Source organism: Sorex fumeus, unplaced genomic scaffold (assembly GCF_029834395.1).
Source record: "Sorex fumeus unplaced genomic scaffold, SorFum_2.1 ptg000020l, whole genome shotgun sequence".
NCBI classification, from domain to species: domain Eukaryota; kingdom Metazoa; phylum Chordata; class Mammalia; order Eulipotyphla; family Soricidae; genus Sorex; species Sorex fumeus.
Window position 1 is genome coordinate 12916753 of NW_026606077.1, and position 22448 is coordinate 12939200.

General features: G+C 56.6%; 1 protein-coding gene across 1 annotated transcript in view; it reads right to left on the reverse strand.

Moving 5' to 3' along the window:
• Nucleotides 1-8773: 8773 nt before the first annotated feature.
• The window catches only part of POLR3A (RNA polymerase III subunit A), a 41154-nt gene continuing 27479 nt past the window's right edge, over nt 8774-22448 (reverse strand). The window contains exons 19-31 of the mRNA XM_056113353.1: nt 21929-22066; nt 19602-19772; nt 17645-17758; nt 16092-16178; nt 15928-16010; nt 14690-14860; nt 13760-13853; nt 12802-12894; nt 11694-11858; nt 11456-11620; nt 11242-11373; nt 10152-10284; nt 8774-8993 (exon numbers count right to left, since the gene is read on the reverse strand). Coding sequence (XP_055969328.1) covers nt 8845-8993; nt 10152-10284; nt 11242-11373; nt 11456-11620; nt 11694-11858; nt 12802-12894; nt 13760-13853; nt 14690-14860; nt 15928-16010; nt 16092-16178; nt 17645-17758; nt 19602-19772; nt 21929-22066 — 1695 coding nt within the window. The 3' untranslated portion in view covers nt 8774-8844. The remainder of the gene's footprint in view (nt 8994-10151; nt 10285-11241; nt 11374-11455; nt 11621-11693; nt 11859-12801; nt 12895-13759; nt 13854-14689; nt 14861-15927; nt 16011-16091; nt 16179-17644; nt 17759-19601; nt 19773-21928; nt 22067-22448) is intronic.

Sequence of the window (22448 nt, forward strand, 5' to 3'; positions counted from 1 at the left end):
CTTGCCTTATATGTGGCTGGTGCAGGTTTGATCCCTGGCATCCCACATGGTCCGTTGAGCCTGCCAAGAGTGATCATGGAGCCAGCCGTAAGCCCTGAGCACTGCCGGTGTGGCCACCCTCAAAAAAAAATACCCCAAAACAACAGCAAAAGAGCAATATAAGAGCCAGAGAGATAGTACATTGAGTAGCACACTTGTCTCGCCTGCCAGTGACCTTGGCCCCATCCCCACACCATACATAGACCCCTGAGCCCCACCAGCAGGGATCCCTGAGCACAGAGTCAGGAGTAAAGCCTAAGCATTTACTGGATGTGGCCCCCAAAGCCAAAATAAAAGTAAAAAGTTATACAAAGCAGCCTGACAGCCATCCGCAGTCACTGCCCCATGCCCATCCCCACGACCACCTCTCTGTCTTTAGAGTCACTTTCGTGTGTGTGTGTCACACATGCTGGTCACACCCAGCATGCTCAGGGCTTACTTCTGACTCTGCACTCAGGAATCTCTCCTGTCGGCACCCCAGGGACCTTATGGGGTGCTGAGGATGGCCACGTGCAAGGCAAATGCCCTCCCACTGTCCCCTCCGGCTCTTGAAGACCCTTTCACTTGGTGACATGTCTGAGAGATGAACCAAATTACAGTATGTGTCAACACCTCATTTCTTTTGTCAGGTTTTGTTTTGGGGGTGGGGTCACACCCGGGGGAGTGCTCAGGGGATCACGTGGGCAGGGATTGACCCGGGTCTCACATGAGCAACGCATACGCCCCCCTCCCCCCTCCAGCCCACACTGCTCTTGGTTGCTTTCCTACGGCTGGTTTCACTCAACGCACACAGCACATTTGGCCTTTTCATTCATCCGCAGACAGACATTTGGGCTGTTTCCACTATTTGGTATTCTGGCGTCCTGTTTTTAACATTGAGGTACAATGTTTGTGTTAACAGATGTTTTTAATCCTCACAAGGGCTGTGTCTGGGCACTGAAGTGCTGGGAGATGTAGTAAAACCTAAGCCTGACCTTTTGGGTGTGTTTTTCAAAGAAGTTTTTTTTTTTTTTAATGGGGGCCACACCCGGTGGTGCTCAGGGGTTACTCCTGGCTCTGTACTCAGGAATTACTTCTGGTGGTTCTTGGGGGGGGGGGGGGAAAGGGGCATATAGGATGTCAGGGATTTAACTCGGGTCACTGTGAGTGAGGCGAGTAGTGCTCTACCCACTTACCCGCTGTTCTATCTTCTCTGTCCCCTCAAAGAAGTTTTAATTTTTTTTGTTTCTTTTTTTTGTTTTTTTTGGGGTTTTTTTTTTTTTTTTTTTGCTTTTTGGGTCACACCCAGTGACGCGCAGGGGTTACTCCTGGGTCTGCACTCAGGAATTACTCCTGGCAGTGCTCAGGGGACCATATGGGATGCTGGGAATCGAACCCGGGTCGGCCATGTGCAAGGCAAACGCCCTACCCCTATAGTGCTGTGCTATCACTCCAGCCCCAGAAGTTTTAATTAAAAAAAAAATTGTTTCATATCCTGAGCAGTAGCTAGACTGTTTGCAGGGCCACTTTGTTTTTGGTTTTTGGGCCATCCCTGGCAGTGCTCAGGGTTTACTCCGGGCTCTGTGCTCAGGGATCATTCCTGGTGGTGCTTGGGGGCCCCTGTGTGGTGCTGAGGATAGGATAGGCCAGATGAAAGCTCTTGCACTGTCTCTACAGCCCCTAGTATGTTTTGATTTTGGGGGGAAATGGGTAGGAACTGGGCCACACTGACCATGTTCAGGGGTCCCTCAGGTGTCCAGGGGACCGATTGTGGTGCTGGGATCGTACTAGGGTCAGCCACATGAAGGCAAGCACCTTGCCTCCTGTCCTAACTCTGGCCGGAAACCTACTTCTTGAATAGAGGAAACAGAAAGTGCTCTTTGGGCCAGAGAGGGGTCAGCGGGGGCAGAGCAGGGGAAGGATTCCAGGGTCTCCTCTCCTCGCCAGGACCAGCTCTAAGACAGCGCATTCCCCCAGAGCCAGGAGCGACCCCGGGGCCTGCTCGGTGTGCCCCAAAACAAAAACGAACGAGAAAAACCAAAGTGTGCCCGGATCTGAAGCTATCAGCACCCTTGCATACTCCCAGCACCCCTTAAGGTGGGATCGTGCACCCAGGAGGTCGCTGCTGAAAGCTCCCAGATCCAGCGGGATGGGGAGAGGAAGAGGTGGGCCTATCAGGACCCAGGAGCGAGGGAGAGCCAGGTCGGCTCCACTCGGGGGATGGGAGCCCCTCGGGTACCCCGCCGCCCCATTTCCGGTCTGGGCTGCTGACTGCGCCGCTTTCCCTGCCGCGCGGAGACTATCCTGCAAGCGGCAGCGCACAGGCAGTGGACAAAGCAGCCCGGGAACGCGCCAGGCTCTGTGCATGTGCTGCGGCTGCTGCTCGCGGGCCTCCGGGGGGGGGGGGGGGCAGGGGGGGCTGGAGGACCCCCGTGCCTCTTTCCCACCCAGCCCGCTCACCCCGAACCCTCGGGCGCCTGTGTTTGTCCAGCTCCCCCTTCCCGGCCCGTCCACCTGGTAATGATTTCCTAGAGTCCTGCACGTCTCCACGGGACGGCTCCTGCTTCTGTCTCCATGGCAACACTTTCTGTTGCTATGGTGACACTTAAGCGATTACTTGGAGACCCTTAAATAAATCACCCTGGGTGGTTTATGGTGAAGCTTAAGGCTCCAGCTCTTGTGATGGGGGCGGGGCGGGTACCCCCAAGGCCCTGGCTTCCCGGAGTCCCCCAGCCCAGCGACACCACTGTGGGCCAGGCAGCTGCAGGGATGGAGAGCCACAAGTTGACTCGAACCCAGACTTGCACTTCCTGGAGTGAATGTTTTTTACTACTTTTTGTTTGGTATTTGGATCACACCCAGCTGTGCTCAGGGCTTCCTCCTTCCTGGTTCTGTGCTCAGGGTTCACTCCTGGCAGTGCTTGGGTGACCCTCAGGGGTGGTGGGGATAGAGGATGGGGTGCCCTCGGGAAAGCTCCTTGCCTGCTGGACCATCTCCGCAGCTCTTACTTGGGGGCCACACGGTGGTGCTTGGGTGCCGAGCAGGAACCTGGGCTCTCACGTGGAGCGAGTGTGCTCCAGCACGGCGTGCCCCACCCACACGCTGAGCACTGGGGCTGGAGCACACAGGAACACCATCACCGTGGCACTCACAGGGCAGCAGTGCGGGGAGGGATGCAAGTACATGCCTCCCCTGCCCACTGACCAGTGGGTACGGCCAAGTCTGGGCTCTGACTTCTGCCCCGTCTACTGAGCAATGGGAAATGGCCTAGTCTACTCCCTCGCACCTTCCCATCCCGTCAGAGGATGCAAAGGAGGTCCTCACTGTCCACTCGTGGCCTCTCAGCTGTCCAGGGAGACCTGGTTTCTTCTGTTTGCTCTTGGACCACACGGGCACTGCGGTCCTCTGGGCTAGCTCTGGGCTCTGCGGTCAGAGATCACCCTGGTGGGCTTCCAGGACCAGTGGGGTTGACTGGCCCCTGCCCGTGGTGCTGTGGCTCTGCCTGTCATTGGGTCCTGATGGAGCGGTCTCGGGGGATGGTGCAGCTCTCTGCCCAGGGGTCAGACAGGTGGCAGGAGCACTGCTCCGGCCCAGACTCCCAGAAACAAGTCTTCCTCTTGCAAGGGAGACACTGGGAAGCCCCGCCAAGGCCCTCGGTGTGCAGTGTGGACTCCATGACAGCAAAGCTCCCTGAAGGGAGTGGACGGCACAGCGAGGGCACTTACCTTGCAGCTGGCCCCAGGCTTGATTCCCAGCACCCCACCCCATGAGCCCCCCAAGAATGATCCCTGAGCCAGGAGTAAGGCCTGAACACTGCCCGATGTGGCCCCAATACTAAACAAACGGCCTTCCTGCGGGGCAATGGAACCCACCCCCTCACCCTCCCTCAGCTGTCTGCCCGCTCTCAGTGTGGATTTCTTACTTTCAAGTGGGCCCCGGGAATGGGGCCAGATTCAGGTCCAAATGGTCCCTGGCCAGTTTCCCCAATATATTGAAGGAATATTGTGATCGACATTCAGTCTCGAGTACGAGCTCAAGGGAGAACCAGCAGCACATGGCCGTGCCAAGTCCTGCAAGGTGTCCATTGGACAGCCCCTGGGGAGCAGGTGGGCACCTTTGGCACTGGGGAGGGACAGACGGCAAGGGCTCAGCTAACTGGCTGAACATTCCTGGAGGGATCCCGGAATGCCCCTGATGCTCCTCTGCCCTTTTGTTTTGTCAGCTTTGATCTGTCTGCTCAGGCATCAGCCCCAGAGAGTTCTCAGAGTTCAAAGCTGTTGTCCCCACTTGCCACCACTCTGCCCTGTTCTGCAGCAGGCTGGCCACATTTCCTGCGTCATCCCAGGTGGTGCTTTCCAGGCTGAGCATTAAGTGATGAGCCACCCGGGGCTCTTGCACTTGAAAAGTATGGCGAAGGGCTGGAGAGATGGAGCATAGCAGGGACGGCTCTTGCCTTGCAGGCGGCTGACTGACTCAGGTTCCATCCCTGACCCCCACCAGAATTCCTGACTGCAAAGCCAGGAATAAAAGCCCGAGCACTGTTGGGTGTGGCCCAAAAACCAAAAGAAAAAAAAAACCAGCTAAGTGAAAAGTATACACTGGATTTTGAGTAGTACTGAAAAAGCAGGTCTCATTTTTATATGGAGCACACACTGAAATGTTTCCTACATGGAGAGTTCAGTATGTGGTTAAAATTAAATCCGCCCTTTCTTTCCCATGCTGATATCAGGAAATTTAAGATGACGTGTGACACATCACATGTTTCTGTGCATCGATTCCTGCATAAGGTTAGTGGACTTTGTGCTCACCACTCAGCACCCAGTGTCTGGGGAGGGGCCCAGGATGAAGTAGGTGAACAATAAAATGACTTTCGCCCAAAGTTTGAGCTTATATTTTCAACAGCCCAGGGACATTCTGAAAGCCGTGTGACTAATTTTAGTTTGGGCCACACCTGGCGGTGCTCTTATTCCTGGCTGTGCTTAGAGATTTACTCCTGGTAGTGACTGGGGTGCAGTGCCAGGGATCAAATTCACTTTGGCTTATATCCTGTACGCTTTCTGGCCCGAATGAATTCTGTCACAACCCAGGGGCCAGAACAATAGAGTGGATAGGGTGCTTGCCTTGCATGTAGCTGACCTGCGTTGGACTCTGGCATCCCATATGGTACTCCAGGCCCCTCTAGGAGTGATCCCTGAGCACTGCCTGATGTGGCCTCCAAACAAAAAACATTTTTTCTTAAGCTTGTCCTGACTGGTGACAATATCCCCAATCCCCTGATTACCCAGGGGCTCTCCCATCTTTATTTCTAGGACTGGAAAGGCCCAGTCCCTTCAGATCACTCACAGTACAGCCTTTTTCAAAAATAGCTTTTGGTCCACACTGAGTGGTGCTCAGGGCTGACTGAGTCAGGACCCTGCACTCAGGGATCACTCCTGGCGGGGCTCGGGGACTCACATGGGGTGCTGGGAATCGAACCTAGTTTTCTGCATGCAAGACAAGCTCCCTACTATCTCTCTAGCTCCACTTTATTTTCTTTAAAGAGAGGCAGTGGGTGGGGGTGATGTGGTGTAGCAGGCACATTATTGTGTGCAGTGCTGCCTGACAGACACACCAGTTTGATCCCCGGCACCTCAGATGGCCCTGAGCACCACGGGGTGACTCCTGAACACAGCCAGGAGGAAGCCCCGAACACTACCAGGTGTGACCCTAAACCAAAATTTGTTTTTTTAAAGACAAGAAAGATTGGTCAATGATTGGAAATGACAAGGGCGTGGGGGGTGGAGGAGGGCCCCTTATGACATTAGTTGGAAATGACCACTCTGGACAAGCACTAAGTGTTGAAAGTAGGTAAGGGATATACCTACTTTCAGCATCTGTATGGCAAACCATAATGCCCAACATGAGAAAGAGAAACAGAAGAGAGCAGCCTGCCATAGGGGCGGGCTGAGGAGGGTGGTGCTCTGGGGGTGAGAAACTGGGGACACTGGTGCTGGGAAATTACACTGGTGGAGGGAGGGTGTTAGAACACAATGACTGAAACCCAATCACGAACAGCTTTGTAATGCTGTCTCATGGCGAGTTAATAAAAAATGTTTTTTTTAAAAGGTTCAACAATAAAAAATGTAAAAAGACAAAAAAGTGAAGAGTCAGGAGATGGCTCAAAGGGCTGACGTGTGGGTGGCAGGTGTGGAGCCCCGGGATCGGCCCCACAATGCATGGTCCTGGCACTGCCAGGACGCAGCTCATAATCAGGCCTGCTGGGACTGGCAGAAGTTAAGTCTGTGGCCCGAGCAATAGTACAAGGGGGAGGCATTTGCCGTGCACGCAGCAGACCCAGGTTGGCTCCCTGAGCACTGCTGGTGTGGCTGAAACCGACAACCAACCGGAAATGCTCAGAGTCTGTGGCCTCTCAGTGATGCAGGATCACTCACTTTCAAGACTCAGCTTCAGGGAAGGCTCATCAGGGAGAAAGGTCCAGACAGGGGACTGTTGGCTAGAGGGGAAGCCTGCCCTCCTGTGTCAGGCCTCAGGGTTGTCCCGTGTCGCTTAAGGTGAGGGTTAAGCACCTTAACCCTCAGACTGTCTCCCCAGCCCCAGTGAGACCTGATGTGTATCAGTGCCCAGAGCCAGGCACCTCTGACCCTGGACAGTACTGGACGCTTACTTGTGCCAAGTTTGATCAAGACCCTTTCTGCTCCGCCTAGCCCGAGCCCCTGTACCATCTCCAGCTGCTCCGTGGCGTGTTTTTAAACGGACCAGCACAGATGTGGCTGTCCATGATGGTTGAGAGCCCTGGCGGTGCCCGGCACAGCCCTTCCTTGTTGAACGGATAAAAACAAGTAAGCTGGGACCTGATCTGGCCAGGCAGGATGGAGTGGGGACTGGCAGGGCTTTAGTAGTGCCCACACGTGGCCTCTTTACCACGCACAGTCTGCAGGAACGAAGTGCCACAGTTTCATGCAGAGGAAGTTTTCCCCCTTTACGAGCTGTGGTGGGAAAAGAACGAGGCAATGAAAATTCGTGAGAAACAGACCAAGAGCAACGAGTCAGCACAGCGCTGGACTGGAAGCAGGGGGCTCAGACATCAAGTCACTGGCACCGGAGCTTCCAGAACTTTCTCCCTCTCCCATAGCCCTGAACAGACACCTTTACAGGGTTGTGAAGGCGCCAGCTGTCATTCTAACCACCTTCGTATGAAAGCTGGTGGAGGGCGGAAGCCGAGAGCCTGTGGTCGGAAACGCTATCGGTTAAAAGATGAGGCAGAACTTTCAAGTTTTATTTCTTCCCCACAGGCAAGAGCAACCTTCCGTCCCTCCTGGGAAACTCTGGGCTGGCCCACGGGTCTGGTGTCCGATGCATTGGCTGCATAGGGGGTGAACACTGGCCATGGAATGCACTGGGCAGCCCTGCCGGGCACAGTTCCAAGGTCACTGTGGTGCTGCCCAGTGGCAACGCCACTGATGGATGTCACCAGACCCCAGCCTGTCCCCAACCAGGCCCAGCGGTGCAAGGATGAAGGTGGCAGGCTGAGCGTGGAGCAGTGGCTTCTTGTCACGGCACGGTGTCCCCAAGAAGGCTGTGCGCCAACGTGGCTGCAAGGAGGCCACATGACCAGATGACAATCTCGTTTTCAGGTCACCTTGGTGGAACCAGGTGGTGACAGGGACTTAACATGGGTTGGTCCTACTCCAGGCAAGGGTCTCACCCCTGTACAACCTCTTTGGCTGCCACGGGTAAACTGAAGTCGTTCTTGACCCGAGCACTGGCCCAGTGGCCAGGCAAGCAGAGTGCTGACTCAGGGTCCCACCGGTATGGGGAAGCAGCTCGGGGCTCGCAGAGATGCAGGGACCAGCTGCCTGGGGACACGGTTGCCCGAGAATACAACCCCCCGCCCTCCCCCCACCCGAGAACAAACAGCTACACTGAGCACCTTAGCAGCATGAACTCAGAACCGGGACATGGCAAGGGAAGTTCAAAGAATGTCAGTGTAACTTGAGAGATGGCCAGAATTCGCTGTCTCCCAACTCAAAACAAAACTAAAAACCCAATGAAACTGGGGCTGGCGCACGCCTGTCTTGCATGTGGCCCACTGAGGTTCAGTACCTGGCACCACAGCCTGAGCGCGGGGCCAGAGCCAGGGTCCCTCCCCACCTCCCCCGGCATTTTTCTTATTCACCTAAACCACCGCTGGGGAGTGGCTCAAAGGGCTGTGACTGCCCTGACGCAGTGCCCGCTACCGGTGCCATCACTCGGGACTTGGCCGCTCGCAGGGACTCCCCTTCCCTGTGCCCACCTCTGCCACGCTCCAGGCCCTGGTTAGTCTGGAGACGCTGGCACAGCCACAGCCGGCCTGGGGGTGAGTGTGTGTGGAGGTGCCCGTCGGTGCCCGCAGGAAGGTCCCCATCGGAGGCGGCTGTGAGGAGGCGATGGGGTGGCGGGCTTCCGCAGGCGACACTCAGCCAGCCACATCGCGCGGGTTCTCACAGCTAAACCCAGACCACTCTAAACTCTTCACAGGGAACAGATAAATATCAGACGTCAATGACCACCGTGGCATGTCACTCTGGCTCCCGGGCTGCCTGGCGAACAGAAACCAGGACTGTGCCAGCTCGGGATGGGCAGGCGAGTGCGAAGGACAAAGGACAAAAGGTGACCAGGCCTCTAAGTCAGGGAGGGAGGCAGGAAGTGCTGAGCCGGAGCCGGATGTGCCCCAGCTTTCCCCGGCATGCAGGACACGAGGCCCCCAGCCCCTCAACAGCCCCCACAGTTGGCCTGGGCCCCGTGCCCGATGGGGAAGGAGCCGAGGGGCGATCGTGTCCTCCCGGACTACGTGACCAGGGGGATGTGGAATTCGTTTGTGTCGAAGATGAGGGGCCTCCGGGGAGGGTTTGGGTCCCTGTTGGCCTTGTGCAGCAGCTTGAAGAGCCCGGTCCCGATGTTCATGGGGATGCCCATGATGATGCACTCGGACACCCCTGGAAGCAAGCGGCAGAGATCAGAGGGTGCTCAGCACACACCCAGAGGGGGTTTCTGCCCATGTCTGCTGGCTGCGCTGTGGCTGACGGGGACAAAGGCCCAGCCCGGGGGACTCGGAGCCCGTCGGCTCATCTCTGCACGGATCCCAAACGATGTTCTGGAAGCCCCAGGTTTGCCAGCAGCTTGGTCTCCTGCTCCCCTCCCGTCTCCTCGGTCCTGCTCCCCTCCCGTCTCCTCGGTCCTGCCCCTCTCCCGTCCCCTCGGGCCCTGTTCCCATCTCTTGTTCCCAGGCTCCGTTCTCCCTGGCAGAGCCCGGCGGTGCTGGCAGAGCAGGAGCCTCTAGCAGGGGTTTCAGTACCAGGAGAGTCGGGTACAGCGCAGAGGGTGCCCTGATCAGCGCACGGCCCCCAAGGACACCCCTAGTGCTTTTTCTTCTTGGACCCCAAACCACTGTAACAGGTGGAGGCAGTGACGCTGGACGGCAAGCTCTGACTCTAATGACCCAGTGACCCGCCAGCCCTTGTCCTGTGACCTGCTGTTCTGTGTGTGCATGCGTATGTGCTGTGTGCATGTGTGTATGTCAGGATGTGTGTGTCAGTGTATGCATGTGTGCCCGTCAGTGTTTGTGTCGGTGTGCGTGATTGTCAGTGTGTATCTGCATATTGCGTGCATGCGTGTGTGCACATGTCAGTGTGTGTCAGTGTCTGTGTGTCATTGCCAGTGTGTGTCTGTATGTGTGTATAAGTGTCTGTATACTGTATGCTGTGTGTGTGTGTCAGTGTCTGTGTGTTGGGGTGTGTGTGTCGGTGCCTATGTGTGTGTGTGTGTGTGTGTGTGTCTGCGCTGGGGGACCCCATAATGTCAGGGATCCAACTCAGGACTTCAGCTCTCTGGCTCACCTTGATGCTTAACAAACAAATGGCCAAACTGCTGCGGCTGGCAAGAGCTCAGGGTCAGAGCCCCACCCCGCCACTAACAGACCCGGCCCACTGAACCTGAGCACAGTCACGCCTGGCCTGGCTGGCTGAATGTGGCCAGGAGTGGCCCCAGAGGCCCCAAGCACTGCTTTGAGGGCCCCTCCAAAGCCCCGCTCACCCCAGGCCTTCCTGGAGCTGGAGCTCAATTGGGCCAGCTGTGAACACAAGGCGGGAACCTACCACACACGGGGTCCTTCTGCCCGAAGTAGGCCGCGTCGAACAGGTGGTCGGCGGTCTTCTCGAAGGATGCCAGCATCAGCACACTCTCCTTCATCTTGGCCAGGCCGAAGCGTGTGATGCCCAGGACCTCACCCTGCAGGGGCAGGGGTCAGCTCAGTGGGGCTCACCACACTCTCCACATCGTGAGCAAAACAACAGCCACACAACTGTTTAAGTAAGGTGGTTTCACCCTTCGTTGGACACGAGAGCCACAGCTGTCTGTCCCGAGTCACTGAGGACACAGACCGGTCCACTCAGGGCCAGGGGCTGTTGCAATGAAAAACTGAGATGGGGAATTCTGTGGGCCAGAGCAACACTACAGTGGGTAGGATGCTTGCCTCACTGTGGTAGACACAGGTTTGATCCCTGGTACTCCATTAGGTCCCCCAGCTTGCCAAGAGTGATCCCTGAGCACTGCCATATGTGTCCCAAACACACATGAGAATTCCAGGGTCTGAACAGTAACAGTACAGTAGGAAGAGCACTTGTCTTGCATACGACTGAGCTGGTTTGATCCCCGGCACCCCACACTGTTCCATGAGTCCCGCCAAGTGAGGGCCCAGATAACAAAACCCCCCAACCAACAAGAATACGTCTCTGGGTAGAGACCTGAACTCTCGGAAACCCAACTCCAGTCTCAGTCACACCGAAGGGGATACAGTGGGTGGCGGCCCAGCACTGTTGAGCTGGGTAGCTTCAGGTCAAGTCTCCCTGCCCACGACTCAGGGCTCACCCCAAGCACAGCCTGGAGGGCCCTCTGGTGGCCTTTTGTGTTTTTTTTTTCCCGCGGGGGACCACACCCAGCGATGTTTAGGTATTGCTCCCGACTCTGCACTCAGAGTTCACTCCTGGCTCTGGGCTTAGGGCTCATTCCTGGTGGTGTTTGGCATATAGGATGAGGAGCTCAACCTGGGACCCGTGTAAGGCCAGTGCCCTCCACGACAGCCTCGCTCCAGCCCCTGAATAAACTGGTCAGCACAGGAATCTCTGAGCTCTTATTTTACTGGGCTTCTGCTCCGCTTGGAGCTTCCCCAGTCCCAGGCCCACTCACCTTGTAGGTCATCAGGTCCGAGAGCAGCATCACGTGCCTCCTGTCGATGCTCATGCCGTGGTTGACCATCGTGTACTGGATCTCATTGATGATGGTGGTACGGGCGGCCTCGATGCCCAGGGTCTTCTCCACCTGCGGACACGCGCGTGAGGAAGAGCTCCCAGGAGGCAGTGTTCCCTGGGGGAGGGGGAGGGGGTGAGGGGGTAGAGCAGACCTCGTAGGTGTTGTTGGAGGTGGTGCGGGTGCCCTTCACGCCATGGGTGGCCATGACGGCCCGGAGGTTGTCGCCTTCCACCAGGAGCTTGTACTTCTCCTTCCCACTCTGCTCGTCGATGTGGATGACGGCCCGGGACACCTCGGGGATCCCCTGCACCACCACCTGGGCAGAGACACAGGCTCAGGCGCTGGGCAGCAGGGCGTGGAGGGCCGGGGAGGGAGGGGCCCTTGCCCACCTTGGGGAGATCCTCCTTCAGGAACTGCAGCACGTAGTACATGGAGCTCTTGCTGTTCTCCCTGGGAGTGACGCACACCACGGCCTCCCCATGGACGGCCACGTCACCCGGCTTCACCCGCAGCTTGGACATGCAGATGGAGTAGCGCACCGTCTCGGCGTTCACCTGCCGAGGGATGCGGGTGTTGGGCAGGCCGGGGCCCATGAGATGGTGCTCCTCTATTCCTGGTGGATTCCTGATGGATGCCCAGCCCCTCCCCATGCCCAGACCACTTTCTGCCCCTGTGGAACACGGTATCTATTGCGGTCACTTGCGCAGGCTTGAGGGGAGCTGGGGAACGGGGTAGAAGGGAAGCCTCCCTGTCAGCACCCTGCTCACCACAGCCGCTGGTGCTCGGCTCCGTAGGGAAAAGAGCCACATGGGAAGTGGCAGAAAGACCCCAGTGGGAGAAGGGCTGTGCGGTTCGTAAGTCAGCCGTCACAAGACTCAGGAGACGGCACAAGGGGAAGGGACTGGGGGCTGCGTTGGGGCTGGGGGTGACGTGAAGTGTCCAGCAGTGGGTTGGCACTCTTGCCCAGTGCTCACTATCCATGAACGCTATGACCATAGAGGTCCATGGACCAGTTACACGCACTTGGCCCTAGAGCCCAGCCAGACCCAATTCTCTTTTTTGGTTATTGGGTCACACTCGGCCATGCTCAGAGGTTACTCCTGGCTCTGTGCTCAGTATTTCCGAGAGGGCTTGGAGGACCATGTACCAAGTGGGACGCTGGGGACTGAACCCAGGTCTGCCACATGCAAAACAAGTGCCCATTGAGATGTGCTATCACTCTGGCCCTTGGACCCGATTCTTGTACTAATTTGCCACAACAGGCAGTGTGGCCTGTGCAGAATTACAACTAGCTTCCTGTGAAGCTACGGCTGTTAACTCCTGTGTTGGATAAGGCCTGGAGAGAGAATGTGAAGGCTCAATGGCCGTCCCCATGGCAGATGAAGCCTGTGTGGGCCTTCTGCCTCGCGCCTCGCCAAGCACCCACCCAGGGTTCCTAGAGACGCCCCTCAGCCTGGCAGAAGATGACTATTTCCGCAGAGGGGTCGCGGGACTCACCTCTAGCCTTAGCAGTCTGATCCGTTCCAGCGAGAGCTTGACAAGGATGAAGCAGTCGTCGGGAAGAAACACTTCTTCAATGTACTCTGAAATCTGCCATGTCAAAGACAAGGGTGTGACCCACCGCTCCCTGTGGGTGCATGGCTACCTCCAGCGCCCCTGCAGTGCTGGGGAGTGGACCCGAGGCCTCGCACACGTGTGGGTGTTCTCGACCACGGAGTCTCTCTCCCAGTCCCCACTCTGTCTTTCCGTAATGTCATTATTTTATTTTTTTATTTTAACTTTTTTGCTTTTTGGGTCACACCCGGCCATGCACAGGGGTTACTCCTGGCTCTGCGCTCAGGAATTACCCCTGGCGGTGCTCAGGGGACCATATGGGATGCTGGGAATCGAACCCGGGTTGGCTGCGTGCAAGGCAAGCGCCCTACCTGCTGTGCTATTGCTCCAGCCCCGTACCGTCATTATTTTAAATGAAGATTTTATTCCTGTGGGAGGGAGACCCATCTGGCCGTGGTCAGGGCTTATTCCTGGCTCTGTGCTCAAGGACCAGTCCTGGGGATATTTGCGAGAGAGTATGGGGCAAGGGGGACCAACCCTTGGTTGGCGACATGCAAGGCAAGTACCTTAACCCCTATATTTTTTGTACAGTGAGAATGAGAGTGTTACATGTTCAAGAGAGAAATGGGCTTGTCAGGGCTGGAGCAACAGTGCAGCAGGCCCTGCTTACAGCCAATGCGGGTTTGATCCCTGACATCCCATAGGATCCCTAAGCCCTCTGCAAGTGACCCTTGAGCAGGGAGCCAGGCATAAGTCCTAACCGCTGCTGGGTGTGGCCCAAGGGAAATAAAAGCGAAATTTGCTTGTCGAGGTGGAGATGGTGAGACGACCCATCTCCGGGTGAGGAGAGGGCCCCTCAGATAGTGCACGGCAGTGGGGCCATGCTCGGGGGTTCGCTCACCTCCCCGAGGAGGGTTTTCTCGATTCTCCCTTTCACCAGGCGAGCATAGTCGGCGTCGTCGTCCTTGTCCAGCTGGGCGGTGATGATGGGCGTGCTAGGGGCGGGAGGGAAACCCGTCAGAGTACACGTGACAGCACGCCCAAGGGCTGCTGAGAGTCGCAGTGGGCCAGATCTCAGCATCGGAGTGGGCACTCCCGGCTCTGAGGGGTCAGCACAACTGTGGGTTTCCACTCTGCCCGTGAGTGAGCAACTCAAGAGAAGATGCTGTGGGACCCATCTCCTCTCTGCTACTTCTGTCTGGGGGCCCCACCTGGCAGTGCTCAGGGCTGACTCTGGCTCTGCACTCATGCACACAAGAGATGCCTCCTGGAGGGGTTCGGGGAACCACATGCGGTTGTCAGGGGTGGACCCTGGCGTGGCTGCGTGCACGTGCAAGACAAACACTGAGCCTGCTGTACATCTCTCCGGCCAATGTTTCAATCACTCATAAATCCTCCCTGGGCGTGGCAGACAGGGCCCCGGACCACACACGCCGATGGATACCACCGACACTGCTCCCCTTCCCCTGTGGCCTCGGCTCCTTGCCCACGTGGCCCTGCTCACAAGGGCCGCTGCTTCGAGCTTGGCTGCATTCAGTCCCATGGGTGGGCTTTGTCGTCACACACTTGCTGGGGCCAGCACTGGGAGCTGTAGGCTCTGCTGGGGTCAGGGAACTCCTGAAGGGTGGTGCCGCCACTGCACCACGCCCACAGGAGTGGAGGGTCAAACTCACGGCACCAAGCCCGCCGCAGAAGCCCTCTGCCACTGTATGATCCCTGGGCGCATGCCTCCCTGCCACCTTTGTCTGATGGACAGAGACATGCCACCCAGGGCTTAAGCTACAGCCGTAAGAGGACCACAGGTCAGGAAGGTGATGGGGAGGTGGGGTACCTGATGGCTTTGGAAGCGTTGATGATCTCCTTGATGCGGGGCACCCCCAGCGTGATATTCATGGAGGCCACGCCTGCAAAGTGGAACGTCTTCAGGGTCATCTGCGTGCCCGGCTCGCCAATGCTCTGGGCGCAGAGGGCCCCCACTGCAGAACCCGGCTCCATCTGGGCCCTGGGGAGAAAAGGCAGAGACGCAGGTCCAGTGGGGCTGCCACGAGGTGCTGCCCATGGGCTGCTTGTCTCTGGCTGGGGCCACACTGGGTGCCGAGACGGAACTTGGGGACACACACACACACATACACACATACACACAAAGACAATCACTCCACTAACCTGGGCCCGGGTCATGCCCTTCTCATGGGAGAGCTACAGCTGCTCTGTAGTCCCCGAGCACCACCTGAAGTCACCTCTGAGCACAGAGCCATGAGCAGCCCCTGAGCAAACCAAACCAACCAGACACTATTGGGGTCAGGAAAAAGAAGGTATCAGAGAGGCAGACAGGCAGTGTGGCAGAGCCAGGGATGGGGCCCAGTTCAGTGCATGTGGCAGAGCGAGGGTCTGGCTGGCCTGCAGCAGGTGCAGACGAGGGGACACAACGCTTTCTGGGTCTGATACCTGAGCCCACTGGGTGCCTCTGCTGGCCCCCAGCACCACTGGGCCTGATGCTGAATTATCGGGTCTGCAGAGGTAGGCCAAGCCCTGTGCAGAGTGGCTGCCTGAGCTGCACGGGAGGCAGGAGAAATTCAGATGCAGAAAATGGACACTGCCGATATTGTTCCAGGGGTGATGGCTAGGCCCAAGAATCTGCTGTCTAAAAAGACCTAAGTGCTTGGAGCGGGGAGGGCTCAAAGGCGTGACTCCCTGGCACCACCCGGGCCCAGTCCTGGTCCGCAGGGAGTGCGAGCATCAGCTGGGGGCAGCCCCTGTGCACCTCTGGCTGTGCTTCAAAAAACAAAACAGAAAGCAAGAAAGCAAAAACGTGTGTGCTCGAGCAGACGCTTCTTTATTGTTATTATTTTTTGCCACACCAGAAGGTGCTCAGGGGTTACTCCTGGCTCTGTGCTCAGGAATCACTCCTGCAGGGCTCTGGGGACAACAGGCGGTGCCAGGATCAAACCTGGGTAGGCTGCGTGCAAGGCAAGTGCCCTTCCTGCCGTACTGTTGCAGATGCTGGACTGTGCACCCTGACAGAGAGGTGGGAAACGGAAGGTTCCCGCCCTGGGCGAGGAGAGTGCCCACCTCATATACTTGTCTCTGCAGGTCTCCAGAAACTTCTCTAGTTGGGTGGGGGTGATCCGGTCCAACTGGTACAGCACTCGGGGCTGAAAGAACAAATGCCATGAGCCGAGTCAGGGCTGGCCACGCCCGGAAACGCCACGGTCCCACCATGCGTCTGCCGTTACCTCGGTCGTGCCGCTGTCGTTGATGCCGTACTTGTCTCTGGTCTTCTTGATCTTCTCAGAGACCCCCTTAATGAAATTTTTAATCTCCTGAAAGATGGTACAGTGAAACAGTTGGGTGAATTGCTTCTCAATCATTTGGCACGACATGATTCTCTTTTTAGAAAAGTTAGGAACCGGAGCCCATCCTACTAGGCATTAGCCATAAATATGTCCGGCTGTGGGCACGGCGGAGATGCGAATTGTTTTACGAAATGTTTTCCCAAGAAACCCACGAGAGCAGACTGGGCCAGACCTGGCCACCCCAGGCCCTGCCTGAGATGTTCCAGGGCCTTTGCAGCCAGCGATGCTTCGGCAGTTAGGTATCACGGTTTCCACTGGGAGGCTGATTCGTTTTTGAGCGTTTCTTCAGCCACTATTTTAATCACTTCAAATGCTGAAGCAAAAGCATAATGCTGCCTGTGAACACACGTCTCCAACACGCGCTGTGATCTCGCCTTCACCCTCAAGGTGACACTCATGATTGTCGTTCTTGTTTTGGAGGCAGGTGAGGGGCCTCAAGGAGGTGGTGTCAAAGGCCCCTGCTCAAACGTGCTCAGTCGTACCGAGAGCTCACAACACCTAAGCAATGTTTTGTCTGCTGTAACTTTTGTCTTCCATTTTTGGGCCACACCTGGCAGTGATCGAGAGCGTATGGGTCAGCTGCATGTGTAAGGCCAGTGCCCTCCTCAGTACTATCTTTCTGATCCTGCAACAATGTTTTCACGCAGCCTGAACCCAGAGCGAGAAGCAGAGCTGGTGAGGCCCAGGGGCTCCTCTCTCCTGGCTTTTCACAGCAGGGCAGTCCCCGGCTTCTGGGCCCGCTGCTGCTTCCTTTCTTCTCTGAACCATTCGGGGCAGAGGGGGCTGGCACACCCACTACTTCCTGCCTGGCTCCACCTGAGTGGCCGTGAACCCTTCTGGCCCTGGGGTTGACTCTGAATCTCACCTTGTTGGCACAGGGAAGCGAAGCGAGAGGCGGCAACTCACCAACTCCCATCCCTGCACAAGCAGGAATGAGGAGGCCTCCCCCCTCGCCCCCGCCTTTCCCCAGGGCTGCATCAAGAGCAAGAGCTTCCTGCAGCCCCATGAAGCCCCGTCCAGTAGCCTGGCTGCAGGACTCTCTATTCCCGAGTTACAGAATGTCTCCTGCAAGCTGGAGAGAGCACGGGAAATGGGTGAGCCAGGGGATCCCCCCAGGAAGACTCTGAGTGTGGGCCTGGGGCCGGGCCGAGAGAACACCCCAGGGGTGGGCAAGTCCGCTTTGCCCCTCGAGGAGACCTGAGTGCAGCCCAGGGTGTTCCTGGGAATGGAGACACAACAAGTGCTCACGGGAGTCATAGGGACCACACGGGGTGTGGGGATCAAGCCTGGGCTGGCCATGTGCAAGGCAAGCATCCTACCCACGGTACTACCACTCCAGCCCTTGATTTTGGGGGATTTTTTAACAAAGAAACACTGGAAATCCCGCCCATCTCTGGTGTTGCTGCGGCCGCCAGGGCCAGGGCCCCGCTTACCTGCAGGAAACTCTCCTGGCAGCACAAGAAGTCGCTCTTGCTCATGATGGACTCGGTGGTGAGCGTCAGCTCGTTCTTACTGAGCGCAGGCTCGCTCCGGCATGGAAAGACTGCCTCGAGTGGAGAAGGAGAGCAGACGTGAGTGTCAGCACCGCAAAGGCAGGACAGGGAGAGACAGGACACGCCCCTCCCCCCACGGTTTGGGGATGGATCTTTTTTTTGCTTTTTGGATCACACCCAGAGATGCTCAGGGGGTTACTCCTGGCTCTGCACTCAGGAATTACTCTTGGCAGTACTTGGGGGACCATATGGGATGCTCGGAATCGACTCTGGGTCAGCCACGTGCAAGGCAAACGCCCTACTCACTGTGCTACTGCTCGAGCTTGGGGATGGATCTTTTTTCTCTAAATTTTACTTCAATTTGGTTTTTGGGTTATACCCAGCTATGCATCCCAACAGAGTTGGGAGGCCTCATGTGGTACCAGGGGCTGACCTAGGGTCAACCATGTACAGGGCAAGTACCTCACTCCCTGGACTCTCTGGCCCTATCCTGGCCTTACCTTTACCTATACCAGGGAAAACTGGTATTCTGTCTTGTACAAAGATTTCTGGGCAACTCAGGGGGTCCTGTTCCAATTTTCACTCCATTTGGATTGGAATTTTAAAAAACTGGGGGGTTTGGGGCCACACCAAGCAGTGCTCGGGGCTTACTCCTGGCTCTGAGCTGAGGGATCACTCCTGGGTTAGCCATGTGCAAGGCAAATGACCTCCCTGTTGTAATATCTTCGGGCCACAAAATACACACTGTTTTTCAAAAACTCCCAAATGGGTCGGGCAGTAGTACAGCAAGTGGGGCATTTGCCTTGTACATGGCCAACCCGGGTTCAATCTCCTTCATCCCATATGGTCCCCAAACACTGCCAGGAGTAATTCCTGAATGCAGAGACAGTACTAACCCCTGAGCATCAGTGGGTGTGACCCAAAAAGCTAAAACAACAACAACATCATAAACTCCCAAACATTTCAAGAGTGAAGATACTCTGCCACCCCAAGTTCATGGGATTTCCCTAATTTTTGGGGGGGGTTGGGAAGGGCCTGAGTCACACCCAGTGGTCCTCGGTGGACAGTATGTGGTGTCGGAGACTGAACCTGGGTCTGGTGTGTGCAAGGCAAACGCCTTACCCACTGTACTATCTCTCCGGTCCTCCCCACTGCCTGTAACCCTAAGGTAAGACCTCCCACCCCCAGGGCCAACTCTGACTGCCCACTATCAACAACACTGACAAACATTCTTGACACAGTTAAAGCATCTCTGCGGGGCAAATTCTGACAACTGGAAGCTGTTGGGTCAAGAGCCTCTCCATTTATTTAATTAATTAGTTATCTAGGTCACACCTGGCAGTGCTCAGAAACCACGAGGAATGCCGGGGAGTGAGGCCAGGTCGGGCACATGCAAGGCAAGCGCCCTCTCTGCTGCGCCATTGCTTGGGCCCCGAAGACCCCCACATTTAATTCCAGACTGGGGGCATGGGAGGAGACCCCACAGGCTCATGCAGATGCCCAGCGTGCTGGAGGCCTGGTTTGGTCTCGGCCGCTGCCTGGTTCCCTGAGCACTGAGCCAGGAGTAGCCCTGAGCTTTGCCACTATAGCCTGAAAAGCAAAATTTAGCAGAGTGCTGTCAAACCATGTGCTTAGGGTTGTTCCAAATTAATGTCCTGATAAAGAATGTGAAACGTCTGTGAGCCTCCAGGCACAGCCTGTCACCAGGTGCTTCCCCAGACACGCAGAGAAACCAAAGCCCCCTGTGAGGAGCACTGGATCCCACCAGCACTCGCTGGAGTGAGACAGGGTAACCCCCAAGGAAGAAACTCTCTGCACCGAGCGCGTGCTGGAGTGTTCAGGGTGCTGACGCCACGGGGGCCCTGGCGGCTCTCCCCAACGCGAGGCGCGGCCTTACTCTGATGTTGTCCAGGACCCTTCTGAACTCCAAGGGCTCGTCCTTCCCCTCCATGGCTGCCGGGTCTAAGCCATCCCCTCCGTAGATGAACTGGATGATGTCCCCGGTGGAGCTGCGAACTGTCAGGTCATACTGTGAGCAGAGATCCTCTAGGGACTTGACCAGCCTTCTCTGAGGGGGACAGAGAGGACACAAACATCAGAGCTGTTAGTTCGGCCGAACTCTCGAGTCACGTAAAACACAGCGCGTGGAAATCCCTTGAAGTGAGCGTCGGAAGCCCAGAACAAGCCCTGTTAGCACCTCCCTAGACTGTGTGCTGGGTCAGAACCTGCCCCAGACTCTGGCTGTTCACTGGACTCTACAAAACACACACTCTCCGGACACGGCAAAGTTTCCTTGGCTATTTGGCTGACCCCTCCTTCCTTTCCTAACGGTATAAATTAGTGCAATAGCTTCGTATTTCCACACACCCCTGAACCTGGGACCCTGTGGACTTCAATGTGAATCACAGAGGATCAGGTGCAGACACTGCCCTGGGGTGGGAAGGAAAAGGCAGGCCCAGGGTTGTGTGCAGGACAGCGGGTGGCAGCCATGGCTCAGAACCTCCGGGCAGCACAAGGGGACACCAGGCGCTGACGGACCCAGGAGAAACCCCTCCTGCCAGGCAACCCCCACACACATCCCAAGTGGCAGAACTGATCTGTGGCAGGCTAATGCACGGACTCTGTACTTCAAGAAGGTACAGACAGGAAAAACAAAGCTCAGGGTCCTTCTGGCAGGAGCAGGCAAAGGATTCCAGCCTGCTGGGTTAAGGACAAAGGCAGCTTCCCACCACACAGGACGAGAAGCGAGGCACGCTCCCGGGGGCGCAGGTGAGGAGACGGACACGTGTGCCTGCCGCCTAGAGCCCGCGTCACCCCACCGACCTTTCCTTACCGGTGTTTCCTGTTCTGGTTTTCAGGACACACCTCGGGGCTCAGGTTAGTCCTGGTGGAGTTCGGGGTCATAGGAGATGATGGGGCTCGACCCTGGGTCGGCTGTGTGCAACCCGGCGTCCTGCCCACCGTAGGGCTGCTCCTTTCTGATGCCCCTTCATGCACAGCCCTGATACCCCACTCCTGCCTTCCCGACCTGCAAAAAGCCATCGCGTCCACCTCGGCTCGGCAGTATGTGTGTATGTGTGTGTGTGGCGGGGGGAGACACAAGCATCTCAATAAAGCAGCTTCACCTGCTAGCTGTATTGGTATTTTAAGCAGACAAAAACACTAATTTGGCTGGGGTGGATGGGGAAGAACGATTATTATAGGGTACAGGTAAAAATGAAAATTAAAGACTGAACCCAAAAATCTCGACAGATGGGAATATAAAGCAGGGATAAGTGCAGACTCTCGACCATGAAGGTGTTTCTGAGGCAGCTGCGGCGCCGGCACGGCCCCACTGAGCCCAAGCCCTCTGCAGATGCTCAGAGTCACGCGAAGGATGGGTGTCAACGGGAAGGGCCGACTCACAGGCACGAGAGCCCGGGGGTGTCAGCAGCAGGCTGCATGCAGAGCGGCTACGGGAGAAGGAGGCGGGGGACCAGCCTCACTCACCGGAGTAGGGACAGGCGTGGGCAGCACAGGACGTGCCCCAGGACCCTCGTCCTTCAGGGCTCTGTATGCCACACTGGCCCTGCTGCTGACCAGTCCAGGTATAGCTGGTGATCTGGAGCGTACTTTTCTCACTTTTTTTTTTTTTTGGGGGGGGGTCAGACCTGGGGCTGTTCATGGTTTACTCTGTGCTCAGCATGACTATTTTATTTTTGCTTTTTGGGTCACACCTGGCAATGCACAGGGGATAGTCCTAGCTCTGCACTCAGGAGCTACTCCTGGCAGTGCGCAGGGGACCATATGGGATTCTGGGAATCGAACCCGGGTTGGCTGTGTGCAAGGCAAATGCCCTACCCGCTGTGCTATCGCTCCAGCCCCTCAGCATGACTTTTTTAAAAAACATTTTTAAATATTTGGGTTTACAAAAAATTTAAAGAACTGCGATTTTTATTGCTAGCTGAGCTTTATGTATATATTTCAATACCCATCTCCCCAGCAGTGTCAGCGATCACACTCAGTGAACTGGGGAACCACATGCAGTGCCAGGAATCGAACTGGGCGCGGGTGCAGCAAGCCCAGCTCCTTGACTCCTGCACTGGACCTCAAGACCCACGTGAATGATTTCTGCCCCCTTTAAACACCAGCTGCAGTTCAAACTAGGCCAACTCTTAGCAGACCCAACCTGCAGAGCCCCTTGGCCCCTGCTGCCTGTGGCCCATGTCCCTTTCTGCTCCTTACCTGCATGTAGCCCGTTTCGGCAGTCTTGACAGCTGTGTCCACCAGACCTTCCCGACCAGCCATTGTGTGGAAGAAAAACTCCGTGGGTGTCAAACCGGAATAGAAGCTATTAGCCACAAAGCCTTTGGCAGCCGGGAGCTGAAGAGAGACGCGGGCAGGGGGGAAAAAATGAAACAACAGCATAAAAGGTCAAAGTCCACACAACTCCACTGTCCTGAGATGAAGGCAGACCCGGCAACACTCCTGTGACATGAAGCTTGGCGTGTCCTTTCCTGGGCCAGGAATAGTTCATCCACCATCCTTCCCAGAGACGAGGGCGAGGACCCACCAGGGCCATGCCAGTGTCTGTGGGGGGCAAGGTCCCAGAGCACCCACCTGCCCCCTCTTAGAAAAGGCCAAGACATCTTCCCCGTTGGCCACAATGACCAAGGGGTGGCAAACCGGGGGCTGGAAGACCGGGTGACAGCCACACAACTCATGCCTCATCACGCAACTGGACACTCTCAAGGGGCAAAAGAAT